Genomic DNA, 22609 nt, shown 5'->3' with positions numbered 1-22609 from the left:
AGGGAAACATCAATGATGAGAGAGAATCATTGATTGGCTACCTTCTGCACACCCCGCATTGCAACTCAGGCATGTGCCCTGACCAGGAACTGAACCCTGGCCTCAAACCACAGATGGATTCTCAACCACTGAACCATGCCAACCGAACTTATTGTATTTTTAAAACTGTGCTGATCTGTGGCATATCTTAAATTTTAAAACCTTTCCTATAGTTGGAGAAGCATTGGTCTAGAGCAGCAATTTTCAACTAGCCTGCCACAAGAATTTTTAAAGCATGCTTACTTATCAGGGGCACTGTCCTCTTTTCCCTAGATGGTTAAATTAATAAAATAAAAAAATAAAAAATGACAACAACCAACCCAACAATGGCTGTCCAGTGTGAATGAATCAAAATTATACCAATTTTTTGGTCAGACTGGCAAAAAACATATTTTTGAAGAATTTTAAAAGTCTATGTGTTCCATGCGATGAAAAAGGTTGAAAATCGATGGTTTAGAGGACAAGTAAATCAAGACTGAGAAATAATATAAACTAGAAATATAAATCTGAAAATGCTGAGGACAGATGGGTAAAATCTGGGCAGTGAATAAACTTGCCAAAGAAAGGTTTATAAAGACCCGAAGAGTTTTAGGACTAAGAATTGAGGAACTTCAACTTTTTGTAATCCTCGTTATTAATGAGAGAGAGAGAGAGAGAGAGAGAGAGAGAGAGAGAGAGAGAGAGAGAGAGAAGACGGCGGGAGGGAGGAACATGGATCATTGCCTCCGCAGGTGGAACCCACACTTTCTGGTGTGCAAGACAATGCTCTAACCAACTGACTTCACCATTTGGAAGAAGATGAGCCTGGAAAGAAAACCAAGCACCGGCAAAAGGTGGAGGTGAAAACTAGAAAAGTCAGACGAGGCGTCAAATGAAGAAGTCAAGTGCTTCCAGTTGGAGGACATGGTGGCTTCCTGGACGGAGCTGCGGGGAGGTCAAGCGCAGTCAGCGAGGGCGGCGATGCGGCGGGGCCAGTGGCCCGGGCAGCTCCGGGGGCGTTGGTGGGACCTGAGTGGAGGTCTAGCAGGCACGTCCCCGGAGCAGACGGCGGGGGGTGGGGTGGGGGTGGGGGGGAGGGAGGGAGGGAGAGAACAGGGCGGAAAGGAAGGGTAAAGGAGGCGCGTTTGAAGCCGCACTGAAGCGGGCGGGCGGGGAGGACCGGCCTGGGGACAGGACGCACTGTTCCCCCGCCCCCGGGAGACAGTGACTCCGAGACTTAGCTCTTGGGGTGCCTTTGGGGTCCACGGGAGACAGACTCCCGTCCTGCCAGCGGTTCCCTCGGCCCCACTTTTCGGGGCTTTGACGATCAAGGACCTTTCAGGCAGATCCGCCTTCCCAGCCCCTGGGAGCTGAGACCCGGGATCGGCTCTGCGCCCAAAGGTGTGGCTGAGGAATCCACAGAATGGGGACGATTAGCGCCGCACCCGCGCCCCGGGGCGTCCGCGCGGAGCAGACCAGACGGGGACCCGCCGCGAAGAGCCGCCCCTGAGGCCGGAGCCGGTGCGGCCGGGCGGGCAGCAGCCACCTGTCCGTCCCGAAGGCGCGGGGCGCCCCTCAGCAAGGGGGTCCCCACATCGTGACTGAACTGGGCTCAGCGTTTCGTCCCCTGTGCGGGCTAGGGAGGCGCCAATGTGGCCGCTAACTATGTCGTCTATCTTTACAGGAGGCAAAGTTGTCCCAAGTGTAACTTGGCGATTCAAGGCGACAAAAAAGGGACCGTGAGTCAATCACGGAGAGGGCACTGGCGCCTTGCCCGAGGCGCGCGTGGCCCCGAGCCCCTCGCAGCCCGGCCTCGCCCGCCCTTCACAGCGCCGCGCCTCCAGGCCCACCGCCCGGCCTCCAGCCCCTCACTCCGGTGGCGCCCCCTGCGCCGCCCGCCGCCCTCCCCGCAGCGCTCACCCTTCTCGAGGAAGTTGATCACCGCCAGAGTCCCGGTCGCCGCCGCGAAGCCGGCTTCGGGACAAGCAGCCGAGGCCCCCGCAGGAGAGCGAGCCGAGGAGGGCGAGGGCGAACCCCGGTCGGAGCTCCGGTTGGACCGTTTTCTGTTCTTCTTGGAAGACATGATGATCCGCGGGCAGCCTGGAAGTTGGAGCACTGAAGCCGGCTCAACGTGCGCGCTTCACTGTGGGAAAAACTTCCGGGGCAGAGGTCAGCGAGGCTCCGCCCCGAAGCCGAAATTCCCCGAGGGAAGCGCACATGGAGAGGCGGGGGGAAACCAACCGTCTTCAGAACCTGAGGTCTTTGAAGAGGTCGAAGAGGTTTTTTTCTGTAAAGGAAAACGGATTAGGTGGATGGAAGCGTCCTTTAGATGGCACATTCCTGAAAGACAGGACTTTTTCGTAACACATTCGTCTTCCCCATCCCCTGAATATATGTGCGTTGAATTAAACTACTACGGGGAGGGGAATAGCGGAGGGAAAGTTTCTCCCCATTTTTCTGAATCCCGGGCACACTCCTGAGAGGAGCTGGTGGACACGACTTGGAGGTCTCCTAGGTGATAGCGCTGCAAAGCGGTAAGCCCAGCTCCACTCGGAAAAGCTCGTGCGGCTCTCTTCTCACGTTTAAGGTACGCCTCCTCGCCGCGGCGCGTGGGCGGGGCTATTTGGGGGCGTGGCGTCCGGCGAGCGGGGGCCGGCACCGGGATGTTGCCTCTGCGGAGCGGGGGCCACCTGCGCGCGGTGCTGGCCTGGGTCCGAGGCGCCGAGCTCTGGGCCGCGCCCCGCAGGGCCTCGGGCGGCTTAAGCGGAGCGCGGGACTCCCCCGCCGCCGAAGCCGGATGGCTGCGGGGCGAAGTGGACAGGTTCGGGGGCGTCTCGGTGCGCCTGGGCGCTCTGGACAGCCTGGACGCCGCCACCTTCCAGAAGGGCCTGCATGGCAAGTGCCTGGGCCGAGGGGTCCCATCGAAGTAACCGAGACCCACACGGGTGTCCGCCTGTCGGGTACCGAGCCCGGAGGGCGCGCGTGGTCGCACCCGCCTCCCTGGTTCCCCGGCCCTTTGCTGGGAAGTCTCTGAGACTTTTGGGGGGACATGGTGACGATCACCGGCTCTGGGATCCACAGCCCGAGTTTCTGGTCCGCCTTCCGGCGTGTGACCTTCCCCTGGGGCAGATTCTGTGAGCCTCCATTCCCTCTCGGGTAAAACCGGTGACCAGCTGCGCCCGGGGGCGCTGCGGGTTCAGTTGGATCCGGAGCAGGACGTGCTGAGCGCGGCGCCGCCAGCAGGTAGCGACCAGCAGGTCTGGTCGGTGTCATCCCTTTGCTGTTCGCTGTCCCGCTGGGCGCTTTGCCCGGACTCTCCCTCACGTGGTGGACAGCGAGTGGCCAGAGGTTCTGTGCCCAGGGGTCAGATTGGCACTCACATGGGGTCAGGAACTAGAGTTTGCTTCCCAGAGGACAAAGCTTCTGTGATTATTAATCAGAGAGGGCGTGGGTGGCTTGTCTGCAGAGAGGAAACTCCCCTTTCTCTTACCTTGAGCCCGGTGATAAGAAGGAAAGGTTGGGAAGGAGGAGCCTTCTTCGCTTTGAGAGAAGCCTTGATTTGGTGGGCAGCCAGTTTTTCAAACTACCCCCACCCCGCGCCCCCCAGGCTCCTTATCATCAGATTGGAGTTAGACCAGGGAACGAGCCTCAGACTAACCGGAGCTTCAAATACTCTGTCCTGTTAGGCAATATAGTAAGTGAGGATCCATGTGAATATAAGCGAGCTGGGTTTTGGTTTTGGTTTTGGGGTTTTTTTTTTTGAGAATTTCTATAAGAGTTTATTTGAGCCAAACTGACTCTTGTCTGGGAGCAAGATCTCAAGTGCTCTTATTTCTTAATTAAACCATCTTTATTCCCAGACTTCTCATTTTCCAGCAGTGCCACCCGTAAAAGAGCCAAAGTTCATTCTCTAAAAGGTGTGCAGATGTGTGGGCAGATACAGGTACCTATTGCACACGCTTGTCTATTGTCAGGGACCGAGCAGGTAAAGCTCAGGTGCCCTCAGCAGGCAAAGCAAGAAGGAGGCTGGGTTTGGAGTCACACATCCAGGTTTCGAGTTCCAGGCCCTGCCACTTGTTTCTGTGGGCATTTGAGCCTTTCACCATGGAAAATATTTGCCCCTTAAGTTGCTTATGTGAATAATGCCAGCCCAAATCACTGGATAGATATGGTGATCCAAGATAAATTATATGAAACTTATTTACAGGCTCAGAAGTACCGTATACTTTTTATTTTTAAAATAAATTCTATTGTATTTAACTTAAGTGCGAGACACTGTTTTAAGGACTTTACAAATATTAATTTACTTAATCCTCATAACAGCCGTGATGGTACTGAGGCGCGGGCTCTGAAATCTATTCTTATTGAACTGAACTGCTTCCTAGAGCTACTGCTGGTTCTATTATTGAGTGAAACAAAACTGAATAGCATTTCCTATAAAGAAAAACACAAAGCCACCTGAGGATCACATGCACCCTGTGTTGTGTGTCACTGTTAGCCACACTGACTATAGAACTTCCTAGAACTTGCATACTTTATTTAAAAACAGTTATATTTTATCTTCTTGAAATTTATAAATTAAAAAATTAAATGACAATAGAACTCTTCAAGAGAAAATAGAAGCCCATAATACTCGTTTATAAAGATTTAAGATTTGTGACAGGCCTTCCAGTTCTGTGGCAACATGGGTCCCCTGAGGCCCCGCTGCTGAGAATTCAGAGGCCCAAGGATGCATGGGGGCAAACTGTTCTTAATGTTTGTCATGTTGTTCCCCGGCCCTGCATTAGTTGGAAATAAAAAAAGGTAATTTTGCCGAAACCGGTTTGGCTCAGTGGTAGAGCTTCGGTCTGCAGACTGAAAGGTCCCAGGTTCCATTCTAGTCAAGGGCATGTACGTTGGTTGCGGGCACATCCCCGGTAGGGGGTGTGCAAGAGGCAGCTGGTCGATGTTTCTCTCTCATCAGTGTTTCTAGCTCTCTATCTCTCTCCCTTCCTCTCTGTGAAAAATCAATAAAATATATATTTTTTAAAAAGGTAATTTTATTCTAAAAAAAAAAAAAAAGATTAAAACGTGATGTTAAAAGGAACATAAAAATGGCATTTTAAGTTATTTTTTGTTGTTGTTGTTCATTCTACAACTATTGATCAGTTATGTGCCCAGCATTGTCTCTGGTGATATGAACATAAAGGGCATCGCGGTACTGCCTATTGACAAGGAATTCGCTCTGGTGGGGAAGTCACACAGACAAGGCCGCCGTGATATCGAAAAAAACGTAGTTCCCGCGCTGCTGGTGTCACCAGGACATTTTGGGATCCCCGCCCCCGTAGCTAGCTAGTAAGGGAAGTGGCCGCTTACAATGGCTTCCCGAGGGAGGTGACCCCCAAGGTGAGCTGGAGTAACTGACGCCTTTGTGTCTCCTCCGTTGCAGCCGCAGTGCAGCAGTGGCGCGCGGAAGGCCGGGCGGCGGTCTGGCTGCACGTGCCCATCCTGCAGAGCCGCCTCATCGCCGCGGCCGCCGCCCTGGGCTTCGGCTTCCACCACGCGGAGGCGGGCGCGGCCACGCTGGCCCTGTGGCTGGGCCCGGGGCCCAGCAGACTCCCGGGATACGCCACACACCAAGTGGGCGTGGCGGGTCAGTTTCTTTTCTTTTCCTTTTTTTTGGGGGGGTCAGTTTCTAACTCAAAATCGTCCGCATTACCTTTTTAAAGGCTCCCCCAGTTTCTTACTTCGTACAGCCTGGGCGATGGTGTATCCTCTTGGAAAAGATCGTTGAGATGATTGTCCCCGGGACTATTGCTAGTGCTGTGAATAGAGGGAGTCTGCCCTGTGAGGTCAGCACGTGGCAGCTCTGAGCATAAGCAAGTTAGTTCAGCATTTAGTTTTCCAAAGGGTGTGTTTGAACGTGCTTCACACCCATGTGAACTTCACTACTCAAATAGAACACTGAATGGGGACCAGGGAATGAATTCATTATGGTAAAACGTATTAGTACTAATTATGTAAGTTTGTAGAATAATAAGATAACATGGGTTGAATTTAAGATAAAGCAAATCAGCTTTTTAATGGTTTGAACATTACTTCTTAAAGATATTTACATTTAGTTATTGTACCAGTTGCTTAAAATAACATAATTTAAATATATTCTAGAATTTCAAAGTTACTGATTAGCTTCAGAAACAGACTTTATTATTTTTTTATTTTATTTTATTTTATTTATTTTGAGAGAGAGAATTGAAGGGATGGGGAGACAGAGAGAGAAAAACATCAGTTGGTTGTCCCAGGATCCTTTGGCCCACAGGCCAGCACTTATCCATTGAACCAAACCTGCTATGGCCAGCGACTGATAGTCTTGAAAAAAGTCTTGAAAAAAATCTTTTTTTTTTTTCTTTTTCTTTTTTTTTTTTTCTTTTTCTTTTTTTTTTTTTTTTTATTAAATTATTATCTGTGTACATATTTTAACATTGAAAAAAAATCTTAATTTAGGTTAAGACGGGTTCTCAAATTGTGGTGTTCAGAATAATTACCTAAAAAACTTGTAAAACATGCTGGGAATGACTACCAATAATTTTTTTAAGAAGATCTCAGGTGGGGCCTGAAAATGTGCTTCTCTAATAAGTTTGCTGCTGCTGCTGCTGCTGCTGCTGCTGTTCTCTTTGAGAGTCGGGTTAAGAACATTCCTAGATTTCTGGAAAAACTAGAATAGCAAAGAATCCTCATGACCTAAAATAAATGAAAGCAGTAATACACATTAATTAGTAATGTAATCAATAATAATTTTATTTGTCTTCATATAATTTACAAGAGGCTTCAAAGATAGCTTGTACTTTTGAAATCATTTAAAGGAATTATTCAAGGCTGTCCAGTGTTTTCTCTGTTCATGGTCTCGAGCACAGGCACTCAGAAACTTTCCATTGGGGTCTGCCTCACAAGACTATTTGAAAAATTTGATGATAGCCTCACACTTCATTAGGAAGTCACACAAATGATTGTCCATTCGTTGGTACAGACTAAGAGTTTCCACTTACTATTACAGAATTGGTACTGTGTGCATAAAGAGTGTTCTACGAAGGACTTGTTTCTATCTACATACTATATTTTATATTGGAGTTAAGATCTACCACAGGAATTCGGGGAATGAGATTCTGGAACCCGACAAAAATCTTGAACAAGTAGGGTTTGAAGTGGCTATTGGGGATGGGGATGAGATAATATAAGAATATGGTCTGGAAAAGTATAGAGTTTTTAGGTAAAGAGAAAATAGTTGGTATTTGTTGCTATAAGCAGCAAAAGTGGCTGTGGCTGGTAGAGGGGACTAGGACCTAGAATATGCCACTTTGGGCCGTACTTTTAGTCTTTTCAGTTGAAGACAATGGAGAAACAGCAGATGTAGGAAGAGTTCTGTGCCGCCATTCAACCTAAAAGTAGAGTATAAGGAGGAGAGCATTCTTACCACCGGAAGCGGGAGTTGACATGAGAGGAGTCTGGACAAACACACTGACTTGATCTTTGTATTCTATTAGTTTTCCCCAGATGCTTTCTAGCCCCTTTCCCATAATTTACCTCCCCTAGTCCAAACCCACAATTTCTCGCTCTTTGTTAAAATGGTAACTACTTTTCTGGGGATTTTCTTTCTATGAAGTGCTCCACCCTACTCCACGCCACATAAAAATATTAACATCAAATAAAATGCATATTTTTCTCCATTGATCTGTTTTCTGTCAATTCCAAAGTCCCCGGAGCTAGAACCTAAGTGGGTGGAGGAAAATTCTTTCATCCCCTCAGAGCCTTTAAACCCATTGGCCTCTTCTCTTCCTGAATGTTCTTCCCTAGGGCTTCTGCTCAAATACCTCCTCAGAAAACTCCTGGCCTTTCTGTCTCACAGAGTCCTCCTATAGGTCAGTCCCATCATCCTTTGTCCCTTTATCTAGCTGTTTTCCTTTATAGGACTGATGGAAATCCACAATTATCTTATTTCATTTACTTAGTTTTCCCCACAATAAACCCTATGAAGGCAGATATTTTGTCTCTTGTTCACCACTGTCTCTTCAGGTTAAAGACAGTGTCTGATATAAAGTCAGTGCACAATAACTATTTCTTGAATAAGTGTTTGAATATTTAGATGGAAACCCTCTGAGAACACAGCTAGAGTGTGGTGAAGGGGTTGTGTTGCCATGACAATGACTGCTGCAAACCAGGCCCACTGGAGGAGGGTCTTAGAGCAGCCTGAACGTGGACAGTCAGAATGATGCCACTCATGGGGGTTATTGCGAGGAATACCTGAGGTAATGCACAGAAAGCCCTTGGCACAGGTCCTGACTAATGACAATGATATACTAAATAACCTCTGTTTAATCTCTGCTCTCTATAGATTTAACTTTTGTATTGTGATCAGCAGGGGTCGCTCACTGCTTTGGCACTGCTCAGTTTGTCTTTGGAATATTTTGCTCATGTTTACAGTGAATTCATTATGGAAAACTTCAATTTGACTAATCACAAATTATTAAAATTTAAGAGAATTCCTTGGTCTTCCTTTGACATTCTATCCTTTGTAAAGTCCAATTAAATTATAGTTTGCGTTTTCTTATAGAAGCAAACATTAATATTAATTATATCTCATTTAGTGGTTTTCCTTATTGCTTAAAAATACTAAAATGTGTTTTCATTTCATAGAAAATTGCTCTTCCTGTGTTCCACATACCTACTCCCTTCTATATTTTATCTCCAGATCGCATGTGACAGTTTCTCATGTTCTATATAATTGACTTTTTGTTTGCCATCTCCTCTTACACACACATACACAAACACATACACACAACTTGTGAATCCCATTGAGGATAGGGAATTTTGTTTTGTTCACCACTATATCCCTATCACTCAGAAAAGTGCCTGACACATAATTGGAGCTCAATTCATATACTATATATAGATCCTATATGTAATATATATAGAAACTCAATTAATATTGAAAGAATGAATGGAAATATAGAAAATATCTTTTTAGTAATATCTTCTCACATTATGTAAATACAAATATTTTTAAATTACAGAATTTATAGGAACCTAATATAAATCATTAAAGTATAAAAGACCCAGGATGGCCCGAAGAGAAATAGAAAAAAAATATTTTTTAGTCCTAACACCTAGTCAAATACTTAGTGTGCTGGGCAATGCGTATGATGAATGAATAAGTAAAAGGAATGGACTAGAACTTAAACATATATAAAACAAACAAGTGTCCGAAAGCAATATATTGATATGTTATAAGCTGTGTACATACATGGTAAACAAATTTAGGCAGCTCCAGGAAGGTCTTGAACTGAATATCGACATGTTTAAGATTTGGATCATCGGGGGCCACCACCCATGTTCTATACATAGTAATGTGAGGAATAAAAATGAGAATGGAAAGTCAACTCATTCAATAAATATTTATAAGCACTTAAAAATTTTTGGACACTAAATTAATACTATAAAAGGATAGAAATATTAATTTATTTAACTGTGTACCCTCAGCAATAGACAATGTGGAGAAGCTCTGCAGATGATTATCCTACTGGGCAGCATAGTTTCTGTGGAGAGAGTACATCTTCATGGGTGAGGTGGAATTGAATTAAGTCTTTAGGATGGGCAGGGTTTTAATGGCCACAGATAAGAATGTGGGAGGAGTCGAAGATGGATGAAATTAATATTTGTCAATTATTTTTTATTTTTCCCTCCAATAGGAGCTGTACTTGATGAAAGTACTAGAAAAATATTGGTTGTCCAAGATCGAAATAAAGTAAGTTGCTTCTGTTTATAAATTGCTTTCTAAATGTTCAGTTCTCACTGGAGAAAAATAAAATGTAGAAATTTTTATATGCTCAAGGAATTACAGATATTTTAAAAGTTATTCCTAAGCAGTTATGGATCATTTGGCTATTCATTTAATCCATAAATGCTTATGCAGGCCTTGAAAAGTTGGGGTAACCTCACTATAGCTCACTATTATTTTATGGCTACTGGAAAATTATAAATGGCTGTATTTAATTGGGAAGATAATTCTCTTTCTAACAGACTATCAAGACATTCTTCCATTCATCCAACATTCATTAAGCTCCTACTCCAAGCCAGGTGCTGAGCATACAAAGATTAGTAAGACAATACCCCTGGTGTCCTGCATCTCACTATCAATTTAGGAAAGCAGTCATACAACACATGGTAACAATTTACTTTGCCTTTAAAAAGTCCCTAAAGATTTATCAGAAGAGGTGATATTTAAGTTGTATCTTGAAGAATGAATAGGAGCTTACCAGGAAGAAAAGGCAGAAAAACAGATTGAGATAATTAGAATTGCATACATAAGGGCAGAGTTTGGAAAGGAGCCGACTTGATGTTTCAGTGCGGTTAGCCGCTATAACAAAAATACCACAAGCGAGGCGACTTAAACAGCAAACACTATTTCTAACTAGAGGCCTGGCACATGAAATTTGTGCACTCAGTGGGGCGACGGTCCCTCAGCTTGGCCTGTGCCCTCTCTCAGTCCAGGAGCCCTCGGGGGATGTCCAGCTGCTGGCTTAGGCCCACTGCCCCCCTAAGCCAGCAGTCTGACATCCTTAGCGCTGCCTCAGAAGCAGGAGAAGCTCCTGCCAGGGCCACTGCACTCACCAGCCATGAGCCTAGCTGAGTGGCACTGCCCCTGTGGGAGTGCACTGACCACCAGGGGGCAGCTCCTGCACTGAGCATCTGCCCCCTGATGGTCAGTGTATGTCATAGTGACCAGTCGTTCCACTCTATGGTCGATTTGCATATTAGGATAGTTATGGATGTTGGGAGGCCAAGATCAAGGCGTCAGCAGAGTTGGTGTCTGATGAGGTCCTACCTCCTGGTCCATAGATGTTTGTCTTCTCACTGTGTCCTCACATGGCAGAAGGGACATGGGACTCTCTGGGATCTCTGTAATAAGAACACTACGCCCATTTACGAGGGCTTCACTCTTATGACACAGTCATCTCTCAGAGACTCCCCTTATAATACCATCATCACATTGGGAATTAGGATTCAACATATGAATTGGGTGGGGGTGGGAGGACATAAGCATCCAGCCCATTGCACACTGTGGAAAAAGTAGCAAAAACTTCACTGTGGCCAGGAGTGTAGGCAGTGGAAAAATATGTGACCTGAGAGCTAGATTGGGAACAGAATGTGAAAAGCTTTGTACACAAAAATAAAAAGTCTATTTAACTAAAACCAACAAAGGTTTTTAAGAAACAAATGTTTTCATGCTCACTCAGGATAATAAAAGTGAAAGAGAGTCATTATTTTTAATGCTTTCTGAGACTTCAGTAAATAACAGCGGACAGAGTCAAACATTTCCCCCAGCATATATGTTTTTAAATTTTAAACAACTATTGGCAATGAGAGCTGAAAGTATCACACATTTCTGAGAAATTCGATCTAAAAGCATTCTCATAATTAAAAGTAACTTTTGAAGTTTTAGTAAAGGCAGATCCTCTGACTTAAACTAAGCTTTATCAACAGAAATTTATTGAGTACGTAAAGTATGTTGTGCTTGGACCTCAGAAAGCCCCTCCTTCCTCCCCTTGCCTTACAAGTCTGTTGATGGAACCTAAAGGGGAGAGTCCCCTGGCAAAGCAGAAATGGTTAGCAGGGTCCCAGCTTCAGCATCCTTAGGCAGAGCACAGAGGGTGGGTTTGGAGCTGGGAGACAATCACAGCATCCACTTATTAGAAATTCACGTTCCCAGGCCCCCACCAACCTCCTGAATCAGAAACGCTGGGAATGCTGCTCAGCCGTTGTTCACAAACTTAGGTGACTCGGTACATGGTCAAGTCTGAGAACTGCTACACTAGCACTTTGAGCTCCGACTCTTCATTTGCTGACTTGCAAACATACCAGTGACTGGTCCTCTAAGAATGAGAAAGCACTGCTTTTCATGTTCCTACTGTGCTTCTGGGCAGCTGGGACTGGCAGAGGCTGGAGACAAATTCAGATTACATAGACTTTGGATTCTGTATGCGTTTAGGAGAAATGATACTACTATTTAGGGCTTCAATTTTGTTGGTTTTGATAATCCTCCCCCAAGGATATATTTTTCCTTTTGTTTTTTGTTTTGTCTTTTTTGGTGTTTTTTTTTGTTTTGTTTTGTTTTTTTGTTTTTTTGTTTTTTTTTTAGTGAAAGTGGAAAGGAGGGGGAGAGACAGACAGAGAGAAAAATCGATGTGAGAGACACTGATTGGTTGCCTCCTGCACACACCCTAACCAGGGCCAGGATTGAGCCTGCAACCAAGGTATGTGCCCTTGAACAGAATTGAACTTGAGACTTTTCAGTCGGAGGGCCAATGCTTTAACCACAGAGCCAAACCAGCTAGGGCTTCAATTTTATTTATTTATTTATTTATTTATTTATTTATTTATTTTTAATATATTTTATTGATTTTTTACATAGAGGAAGAGAGAGGGATAGAGAGCTAAAAACATAGATGAGAGAGAAACATCAACCAGCTGCCTCTTGCACATCCCCTACTTGGGATGTGCCCGCAACCAAGGCACATGCCCTTGACCGGAATCGAACCTGGGACCCTTCAGTCCGCAGGCCGAGGCTCTATCCACTGAGCCAAACCGGTTTTGGCCAATTTTATTTTTTATAAAATTGAAAAATAAGCAGTGATCCATCTGAGAGCAACAAAAGATGAAAACTGAGTTTTCATGTATAGTTTAGTGTTGTAATAAAAAATATATATATAAAGTGTGACACTAAACCATATTTAATTTCTGCAATTATATTGTTATTAGGTGGAATTTAAGCATTAATACCAACCATTAACCATAAACAACTAATTAGCATTCTTTCTGACATCTGAGACAGTTCTCCTCCTTTAGTGCCTCCCTCTGCCCAGGCATTGCTGTCAAGGCATACTTGCAAAGTTAAATCCTCACCACAAACAAACAGACACAAAGCTAAAATGATACTTAAAATGTATCTATCCTCCTTCCCTATCCATATAGTCCAATACTTCACCTGCCCCATGATTTTGAGAAATAAAAGATCTAAGAGTGGCTCTCTCTGTAAACTGGGTGCTAAAAAAGCCAAGACCAGGGCAGGGACCTGTTCACTTACTCACTGGCATTCCCGAGTTCCTGTAATGACTACATCGTCGGCTCTGTTCTGAACTCAAAGCAAAGTTCCTACATCTGGAGCTTATATACAAATGGGTAAGATAAAAATAATCAACAAGAGAATAAATAATATATAAGGCAGTGGTGTTAAGAAAAATACAGTGGTATGGGGAGAAAGAGAATGGGCTTGCTACATGGTGCATTAATTTCTGTATACCCGGCTCACTGGCACTCAATAAATTTTTGTTCAATAAACAAACTTACTAAGAGATCTCTATGGCAGCTTCTATCTCATTGGTAAGGATAATACAGTAGCTAATTTATTATCTAATTACAGTGGCTCTGTGCTGGCTGGTAGTGGCTGAGCTTTGACCTATGAACCAGGAGGTCACAGTTCAAATTCACAAGCCTTGGAGTGGTGGAAGTCTCAGATACAAATTCTGGTCCGATTACATAGAATGTTCCAGTGAGGTCTGAAGAGCAAAAGTTATATAAAAAGGCAGAAAATAGTAGTTAGGGATTCGTGGAAAAATAGCTAAACAACTTTTAAAATTTATTGAAAGATGGATAGAATCAGAAGGCCTGGATTTTAACCAAGTTTACTACACATTAGCTGTGTCACCTCAGGCAAGTTATTAAGTTTTTTTATGCCCTCAGTTTCATCACTTCCAAAATGGGGATAGTCCTTCATAGATTACTGTAAAGTTTCAATGTGTGTAATTCTTTTTTTTTTTTAATTGATTTTCAAGAGCGGGGGAGGGAGAGAGGAACATCAATCTTTTGTTTCACTTATTTATGCATTCGTTGGTTGATTCTTGTATGTGCCCCGACTAGAGATCGAACCTGAAACCTTGGTGTATCCGGATGACACTCTAACAAACTGAGCTACCTGGCCAGGGCTAAATGTAAATAATTATTATAAAAACATTTAGGTAATATATATTACCTAGTATTTGTTGTTGATGTTATTATTAATATGTTGCTCAACCCAGTTAATGGGGAATATTCTTTGATATTAAAAAAGAAGATATACTCATCTTTCCATAGGTCAGAGCTACATTAACCAGGTTTTCAAACCACCTAACAAGGGCCTCTCTACCTCCCACTTAGACTAACTGCAGGCTGAAGCTTTTTTGGAGATGGAGGGAGTTTTTTTTCAAACAAGCTCTTAAAGCTAAATGGTGCCAGAAAATATAAAACACTACTCACCAGCATAAAAATAGATTTAATTTTTCCATAGCTAAAGGAAATCAAATTTGTATGAGATGTTTTCAGTCCTTCTATCTAGCATGTTCCCCTTTCAATAAGTTCGTATCTCCAAATGTAATCAAGAATCAATCTCCAATTATTGTCATCAAGTCTAAGTTTTAAAAAAAAAGTTAGCTTTTATTGTTTAAAGAAGCATTTATATCTGTTAGAAATAAATTTATGGTGGTGAAGTCCAGTATTCTATTGGAAAAAAGATTGCAGCGGTTCCATATAAACATAGCTTTTGGAATCATCTCAGAATGGAACTCCCCAAAGACAGTGCATTAACGTAGACATCCTTAGCGATATCTTCCTACATTAATAAAATAAAACATAATATGAGTTATAAATGAACCTCAAGTCTGAGCCAGACACAGAAGGGTGGAAAGCCTGGATTCTGGACCCACATAATCAGCAGTCTGTGGAAACCGGGAACCATGCCACTGCTCTCCAACCTAGCATAGTTGGGAAATGACACACTTTAAGAAGCACCCATCCAGGAAATGAGAGGGCCGCAAAACACACCAGAAAAAGGTCCATGAACTTGTTTTATGAATGAAGAGTAGAAGGTGTCCTGGCTCCAAGCTGTAGTGCCTTTATGAGTATGTCCTAATTTCTCATTCTTCAGCTTTGATCATGGTGACTGGGTAGGTACAACAGACCTCTAACAGGAAAAAATATGTCAGCCATAAGGATATTGTCCCGTGCCTTTTCAGAATTATTTTTAATCAGTTTTCCCCATGTTTATCTCCATTCCAAGATTGGATCTTCCCACCTGTCTCTCCCCACCCCCAAAAAAGGTGCACAAAAAAACCCACAAACTTAATCAGTTTTATTCACACTACCAATGAAATCATTAACACATAGAGCAAGAAAAACCATAAGGCTAATATATCTGATTAGACACACAATACAGAAAATAAATGTGAAATTAAAAGTAGTATACTTCAGTGATTACATTTTTACTGTATTTTCTACTTATTTATAGCAGCATCTGTAAAATTCCTCTATTAATAGTTAACTAGCAGCAAAATTTTTTTTAAATTACATTAATTCAGTAGATGTGTTCCTTTCACTGTCTTATTCATTCAGAATTTATCACATTAACCAAACAAAACCACTTCTATTTCCTCTCCCCCCCCCCCAAAAAAAAAAAAAAAAAAAAACAGTGGGAAAAGAATTCATAAGTTACCAGTTCCCCCCAAAAGAAGGAAAAGAGTAATGAGGAAGGAAACTGGAAAAAATTTACATGCAATTACTAAAAAATAAATCCTCAACCACCTTGACCAATATGGGTGACGATTGTGGGTCACCATATATGTGTGTGAGTGAGTAGAAGCTGTGCTGACTTTATTTTCTGACTTTATGCTGCAGTTGAAAAACATGTGGAAGTTCCCGGGAGGCCTTTCGGAGCCTGGGGAAGATATCGGTGTGTATCTTACATCTTTTCAACCGGCCTGGAAATGTTAAGGACATTCATGCTTACATTTTTTTTTAATTAATTAATTTATTTATTTATTTATTTTTGTTATATAGTTAAGAATAAGATTTTAAATTTTCTAACTAGTTTAGACTAAGAAAATTTCAGAGAGGGCTGATATAAAATTTCAGGGCTGATATAAAATTAGCAGCAAAACATGTAACATTAGAACTTGCTCCATTAAAGCAGGAGGATACACCTGCTTTTCCCTTTAGGGCTGCTTCTAGAGTGACTTGTTTGAAAGTGAGAAGCTGTGGATATGCATCAGTAAAGTTTAGCATTGAGAGCTATTTGGGATATGACTAAAATTGTTGGAATTAAACCATGAGAAAACACAAATTCTTAACTGTGTCATCACACAAAGATGAATAGTAACTTTTACATGAACTTTGAAACAAGTATTATTTATAAAGTCAGTTATAGAGCTATGGTGATTTAATTCTTCTATTTTTGAAAAAAATATCTACTAATTATTGTGACTAGTCAAAAGCAAAGCATAGTGAAATATCTCATATGAGAAGATCTCACATGAAACACATAACTCCTTAGAACAAGTTCCGGAGCTCAATATGGAAAACAGGGCAATGTGAAAAAAGCTAAGAATTCTCAGTGTCACTGATTTTATAGGAAATAGATGAAAGACGAGAAACTGAGTTTTTCTACCTATTCCTTATCCCACTGGTCAGATATAGCCCCTGTCATAATAAATCAATAGATAACTTATTTGGATACCAGTATTATTTCTCTACAACTTTTCCCTCAATATTGCATGTCCCTGTTCTCTTTAGCCAACATTTATGTGAACACAATTTTCTAAATTATCCTTGGATATTTTATATAAAAATGTATATATTCCTGAAACTTAATTTCTAAAAATGTTACACAGATTAAAATGCCCTATGCATAGTATATAGCCAACTCTTAACAACCAGTAAGTATATTTACTGTATTCAAATGAATTCATAGCATTTTAGGTACTTAATGACCCAGATTCTGTTGGGTCTTCTGTGGAAATAAAAGAGAATTTGGTAGCAGTGTGAGTGCTGGGAGGGAAAGCCACTTATCCTCAACACCTAATTATCTTCCGCTTTCCTAATGTGATGTATGAGAGCTTGTGGATTAGTTAAGCTTATGTTACATCCTCACCCAACCCATATCAGGCAGGAATCCATCTGCAGGAGGTTTGTGTAGCTTCCTCACCAATGAACTGGAGGTCAATTTTATGGATCTTCAGAATTTCACATAGACTTATATTTAAATGTACATGAAGAAACACATTTCCAAGACAAATAGTTATGTTTAAGTGTACTCCAGAACCCTTCAAATCCAAGTTGTGAAGAATTCACTACTTTTTAAGTATTTGTGGTTGACACAACAACCCACTTACCCAGAGACCATAGATACACCTCAGTCATGTGGAATGAAGAAAAAAGCAGCAGTTGGCATTCACCATACTTTCTAGTATAAATTAAAGCTTTGCCTTAGATTGATAAAACCCTGAAAGCAGCTGGAAATGGTAACTGACAGTAGAGTCCTGAACGACTATGACTATCCAAGGGCATTCTGTTCTGTAATACAATACAATAATAAATGTTTTTAATGATGAAGCCAAATCATCCAAGAATTAATCGCTTTTTCTAAAATCTATATTTAGGAATATAATCTATTTTAGGAATACTGCCATCACCAATGTACAAGCATTCATACTGGCTCATAAGTAGTAAACACTGGTTAACTGGGAAACACACCTGTTTGCAATCCTTCATTCTCTGATACTAGGTAAATGAAGCACTATTGTCTGTAGTGTCTAAAAAGAATTAAGAAGAGCATATACAAAATGGAATGCAATCCTCAGGCTTTGATATACTACTCTAGGAGTACAAAGATTAAAAATGGAGGAGCTGCCTTCCAAAAAAAACACCATTACCCCTGCCAGGGACAACCCCCTGCATGGCCTGAGGACTGTATCAGCCACTGGTCCAAGTTCATCGGTGCCCCAGAGTCAGAGTGAAACACCAGGAAAACCCACATTCTGCACAATTTTTTCTATGATTTTATTTTATTTCAACCTAATCCTATCATTAAATATCACAAAATAGAAATAACAAATATAAACTCCATCTCACTATTGTTCTATAAACAAAATGCTATGACGTCTTTAAACATCTCTCTCAATCAGCAAAAATAGAAACAACCCTCTGGGTTTTTCCTATGTTCTTCAGACTTAAAACACAGAAAATGGTATTTCAGTTTAGCTTACAGTACATTAAAATAACAAAGGTACAACAGAGAAAAGCACTTTATCCAAATAAAAAATTCAGATTCATGGCAAAATCTTTGGAGAAGAGATTTCCATCTAGGGGCAGAAGGGCACTCTCATACCCTGGACACAAAAGCACTTACTTGCCATTCAGTTTTCGTCTAGCCACTGCTCTACTGACTCAAGTTAAACTGCTCAGACTGTCCAGGCAGTGCTGCGCTGGGGTCCACTGCCCCAGTGACTGCTGAACAGGGCTGACTCCCGACTGTCCCTATCTGTGATCCGTGACACGGAAACAGGCTAGATGGGAACTAAAGGCCCAGGTCTTTACTAGTGATGCTGAGCACTAGACAGGACCCCCATGGTTAGTTTTCAAAGTGTTTCAAGAACACTTAACCAATAGTTAAGTGAGACCAGCCTCAGCCTTTAATAGATTAAAGACTATAGGTAAGTGAGACACTAGTGCCACAGTCTTTAATAGATTCAATAACAAGTATGGATTCTATGTCAGACTAAAGATTATTTTTCTTAGAAGGAATTTTTTCCCTTTTTAGCATAAATTCTTTTATGTTTTTAATTTAAAAATATAATTTCTAACCCTGTGCAACCTGTGGCAAATCTCAGTTCTAAGGGGAGTTGGCATGTAATTAAAAAATGGCAGATGGCTTACATTTCAGAGCACCTTGCTCCTCCTGCACACACCTGCAGAGCCATTTCTCAGGGAGCGTCCGGGGCTACCCAGGGAACTGGGAAGACGGTCCATCCAGAGCACATAGAACTGGAGACTGTCTCCTTGCCTTCCTCTTCCTTGCCTGCTCTTCACCAGTAAGACTAGCAAGACTACTAACAAGGCAAATAGAATTTACTGTTTGACAAACAAGAAAAGGCGGGTACTAAAGAGCATTTGAACAAAAATCTATGCAACTCTATTTCCCAGCAAACTGGGTGAGGAAGGCAGCTATCTTCAGGGCTTCTTGTGCCCCTTTGGGAGATAATGACAGCATCACAGAGTTAGAGGAAGCTGTGAGGGGATCATCTGGGTAGTTAGAAAAAGCAGTCACCAACATATGTTAATGGCAGTGAAAATCCTGCCCCATAAAAGTCACCCTTCTGAATGTGAAAGCCCTGTTTTATTATAAAGTTCTGTGTACTGCGAGTTATTTAAGACCTCTGATGGAGTGGCTGCAGATCTAGGTGTTGGAGGAAAGAGTCTAAATTCTTTGGAATCTCAGGAAACAAAGGAACTGCCCCAAATCCCAAGTGGGATTCTCCGGACTGGATAATTAGCGAGAACAACAAAAAGACTGCAAAGGCATCTTCTCTGAGATTCGGAGGCCTGACCGTCTTCCACACCTGCCCCAGATCACCAGGAGAGGTCCCAGTTCCTGCCCAGTCTCCACACCCCGCAGCCCCACCACACCAACATCGGTAAATGATCAGGAACAGGTAACAACGAAGAAACATGTGGGAACAGCAACCGCAGCTTAGCAACCTATGTTTTCATCTTTTGAGAAATAGAACAGGAAGAGGTTAAAAATATGTGACCCCAAAAATATCAGATGGATAGGCCCCAACCATAGCAGCCAAAGAAATATTCACTATTTCTGAAAGCTTCTCAGGTGTACAGTGGTAAGAAAATACTTTGGTATTCCAGGGTGTCAGAGTTTATATTGAAAACTTCATTTTCTTGAAGTTTTGCTTCTGAACCTTTAGATAAAGTTACTCCAACTGAAAATCCTTTAGATAAAGTTACTCCTTCTGAAAATGTGATAGTCACTGATTTGTACATCTTTTGTTCACGCAGGAGACACAGCAGTTCGAGAAGTTTTTGAAGAAACTGGCATACAATCGGAATTCAGGTCCCTCCTGAGCATCCGGCAGCAGCACAGCCACCCTGGGGCTTTCGGGAAGTCGGACATGTACATCATCTGTCGTCTGAAGCCCCGTTCCTTCTCCATCACGCTGTGCCCGCACGAGTGCCTGTGGTGCGAGTGGATGGACCTCGCTGAGCTGGCCACGGCCGCCAACACCACGCCCGTCACCAGCAGGGCCGCGCGGCTGCTGCTGTACGGGCACCGGGAAGGCTTCGAGAAGATTGACCTGACCATGGAGCAGTTCCCAGCTGTGTACACGGGCTTGTTCTACAAACTCTACCACAGGGAACTGCCAGACAGTTACAAAACGATGACGGGAGTGGATTAAATCGTATTAACACGTGTAAAAATCTTTAGTAAATTGTACATGTAGATCAATGAGTGCCATGTTCTAAGAATGGTGCACATTTTGGGTTCACTAAATCTCTGGCTTTAATTTTCTAATGTGTATGGTTTCCGTGAAGAAATTTGCAAATGCACACATTTTTAAAGCCTCTTTTCGAATGGGGTGAATGTATGGAAAGATTGTAGCTCTAAGTAAGCGTCACTGGATAAAGGCAAATGCTATATAAAAGGTGGAAATTTATACATTTTCCAGGAATTCTTGTTGTTTTTCTTTACTAAGGCAATGGTTAAATATTTTACTATTAGTTCAAAGGTTATCTGACCAGTTGTCTAAACTGAGCAGATGGCCGCACACAATTTCTTTTCCTCTCCTTAACAAGTTCCTAAAATATACCTCTTCCTTTATGTGAAACGAGATCAGATGGTGCCCTTAGATCAGCTCTTAGCAGACATCGGGAGGAAAAGGATGGCTTTCTGGCCAGGTCCTGTTTTGGAGCCAAGTTTATTCTGCCCAGTCCGCTTCAGTGCCACATACCAGCTCGAGTACTTCCTTGACCGGTAAGTGTTGTAGTTATTGGATTCCAACCGTTCAAAAAAGAAACACTCATCCGTAACACATTTCTGAAAAATAAAGAAAGAATAGATAGTTGTTATTGTTGCTATTATTATTTTATTTTTCATATTAAATATTTATGACAATTCACTGCCCATTCTGCTCAACCAGCAGCAGTGCTGTTGGGTTCAGCGGGACAGTCAAACCAGCCAGACTCGGCAGGCCAGGCTCTGGCCCCACAGAAGGATGCAGGATGGCCTCCAGCTGATCTCTTCGATGGAGGCAGCCACAGACCCTTTCTACAGCCCCCCAGGGGCAGGTATGCGTTAGGTGCAAGGGCACACAGGTAGTGCAGGCACCACACTGGCTCAGACTTAAGTACCCCCCACACACAGCTTCCAAGGCTCTCCGCAAAGAGGGTACACCCAGCACCAAACCCTCCCCCTACAGCTGGGGAAACCCAAAGCTATGGCTTCCAGTTGGGGTTTATGGTCCAGCCATGCTCATCCAATCCAGAGGCAGTTACCATTGGGTCGTGCTGACTTATCAGGGTTCCCATGAAACACTGCTGGACAGGTGACTTTCCCACAGGCAAGAAGCAGTTCTTTAAATTATATTTTTTCCAGGAGCTAATATTGTTTCAATGGCTAAAAAAATATTGTACAGGAAATAGTGAATGTATATATTGCCCCCAAATTGTATTTAAATGAATGGCATTCTCAGAACACTAAGAGATAATGAGGAACAAGTAATGGAGAACATAGTCCTTTCTGGCAGTTTCTGTGGGAGGGGGAACTAGTCTGCCTTTTAATTTCAATCCAACTATCGAGGAGAGAAAATAGCTAAACAAATAGTTAGATCTGGAGACACTGTTCCAAGTCTTCAAATCTAATAGGTTGCCACATGATTTCAGGTAAATCTTCAAAAATCAACTTCACAGCCTGGCCAGTGAGGCTCAGTTGATTGAGCAGCAATCCCACGCATCAAAAGGTAGCTGGTTAGATTCCTGGTCAGGGCACATGCCAGGGTTGTGGGCTCCATCCCCGTTAGGGGGTGTGCAGGAGGGAGCCGTTCGAGGTTGTGCTCTCACATTGATGTTTCTCTCCATCTCCCTTACTCTCTCTCTAAAAATCAAACTATTTTTTAAAAAACTCAACTTCACATGGTAGCAATGATGATACATATTGACCTCTGGGTGGGAGGGGGGAGAATCAACAAATGATTTGTTCACTTTAAGGGAAGAAAGGAAAAAACATTTTTTAAAATATTTTAATTATAGGTAGATGAATAAAATCATATAGTGTAGAGGGCCGCCTGAGAAGGCACATGGACATTCTTTAAATTGTTAGCTGAGCCCGAGGCACTGGCAGAGTACCTTTGTCCAGGTGTCACCAGGGGCGGGTCTAGATATGTAAATCCAGTAATGCTAGAGCCTAGTTAAGAATGCAAATAAGCTCCCTTGACCCTATAAATAAACCTGCATGGCTTTGGGGGTCGCCTTTTGCTGCCTCTCCATCAGAGAGATGGCGCCCACCTAGCATCCAGCTTGATGAATCTAATTCTGCCTCCATGTCTCTTTCTTTCTTTCTCTAATTTCTTAATCCCCAGCACCTCCACTCAGGAACCTGTCCTTTTCCATGATGGACATGGAAAACAGAGAAACAGCCCACCACAATTTAGGAAGGCATATAATTTTACACATATTTCCATCTCCA

General features: G+C 42.8%; 3 protein-coding genes across 8 annotated transcripts in view; 1 reads left to right on the top strand and 2 right to left on the bottom strand.

Annotated features, from left to right (window-relative positions):
- Positions 1–2101, bottom strand: part of AFG2A (AFG2 AAA ATPase homolog A) — a gene marked incomplete at its 5' end in the record, with an annotated part of 210022 nt that extends 207921 nt beyond the window's left edge. Inside the window, one exon of the mRNA XM_084886584.1 lies at positions 1939–2101. Coding sequence (XP_084742710.1) covers positions 1939–2101 — 163 coding nt within the window. The remainder of the gene's footprint in view (positions 1–1938) is intronic.
- Positions 2100–20589, top strand: NUDT6 (nudix hydrolase 6; the record flags this gene model as incomplete). Of its 6 annotated transcripts, none has more annotated exons than XM_084886718.1 (5): positions 2100–2187; positions 5447–5650; positions 9741–9796; positions 15757–15811; positions 19927–20589. In XM_084886718.1, 5 exons carry the CDS (start codon positions 2100–2102, stop codon positions 20322–20324), a joined length of 801 nt encoding a protein of 266 aa, XP_084742844.1. In that variant the 3' UTR covers positions 20325–20589. The 6 variants fall into 6 exon arrangements, with proteins under 6 accessions (XP_084742844.1, XP_084742847.1, XP_084742845.1 ...); XM_084886721.1 differs by lacking the exon at positions 2100–2187 and adding an exon at positions 2585–2605; XM_084886719.1 differs by lacking the exon at positions 2100–2187 and adding an exon at positions 2647–3261.
- The window catches only part of FGF2 (fibroblast growth factor 2), a 41080-nt gene continuing 33670 nt past the window's right edge, over positions 15200–22609 (bottom strand). Inside the window, exon 3 of the mRNA XM_084886755.1 lies at positions 15200–20962. Within this exon, the coding sequence (XP_084742881.1) occupies positions 20777–20962 (186 nt within the window). The 3' untranslated portion in view covers positions 15200–20776. The remainder of the gene's footprint in view (positions 20963–22609) is intronic.

The sequence above is a fragment of the Pipistrellus hanaki genome (assembly GCF_964339955.1).
Source record: "Pipistrellus hanaki genome assembly, chromosome: 5".
Classification (NCBI taxonomy): Eukaryota; Metazoa; Chordata; class Mammalia; order Chiroptera; family Vespertilionidae; genus Pipistrellus; species Pipistrellus hanaki.
The sequence above is the reverse complement of the archived record's forward strand: the minus strand, read 5'-3'. Positions and strand labels throughout refer to the sequence as shown.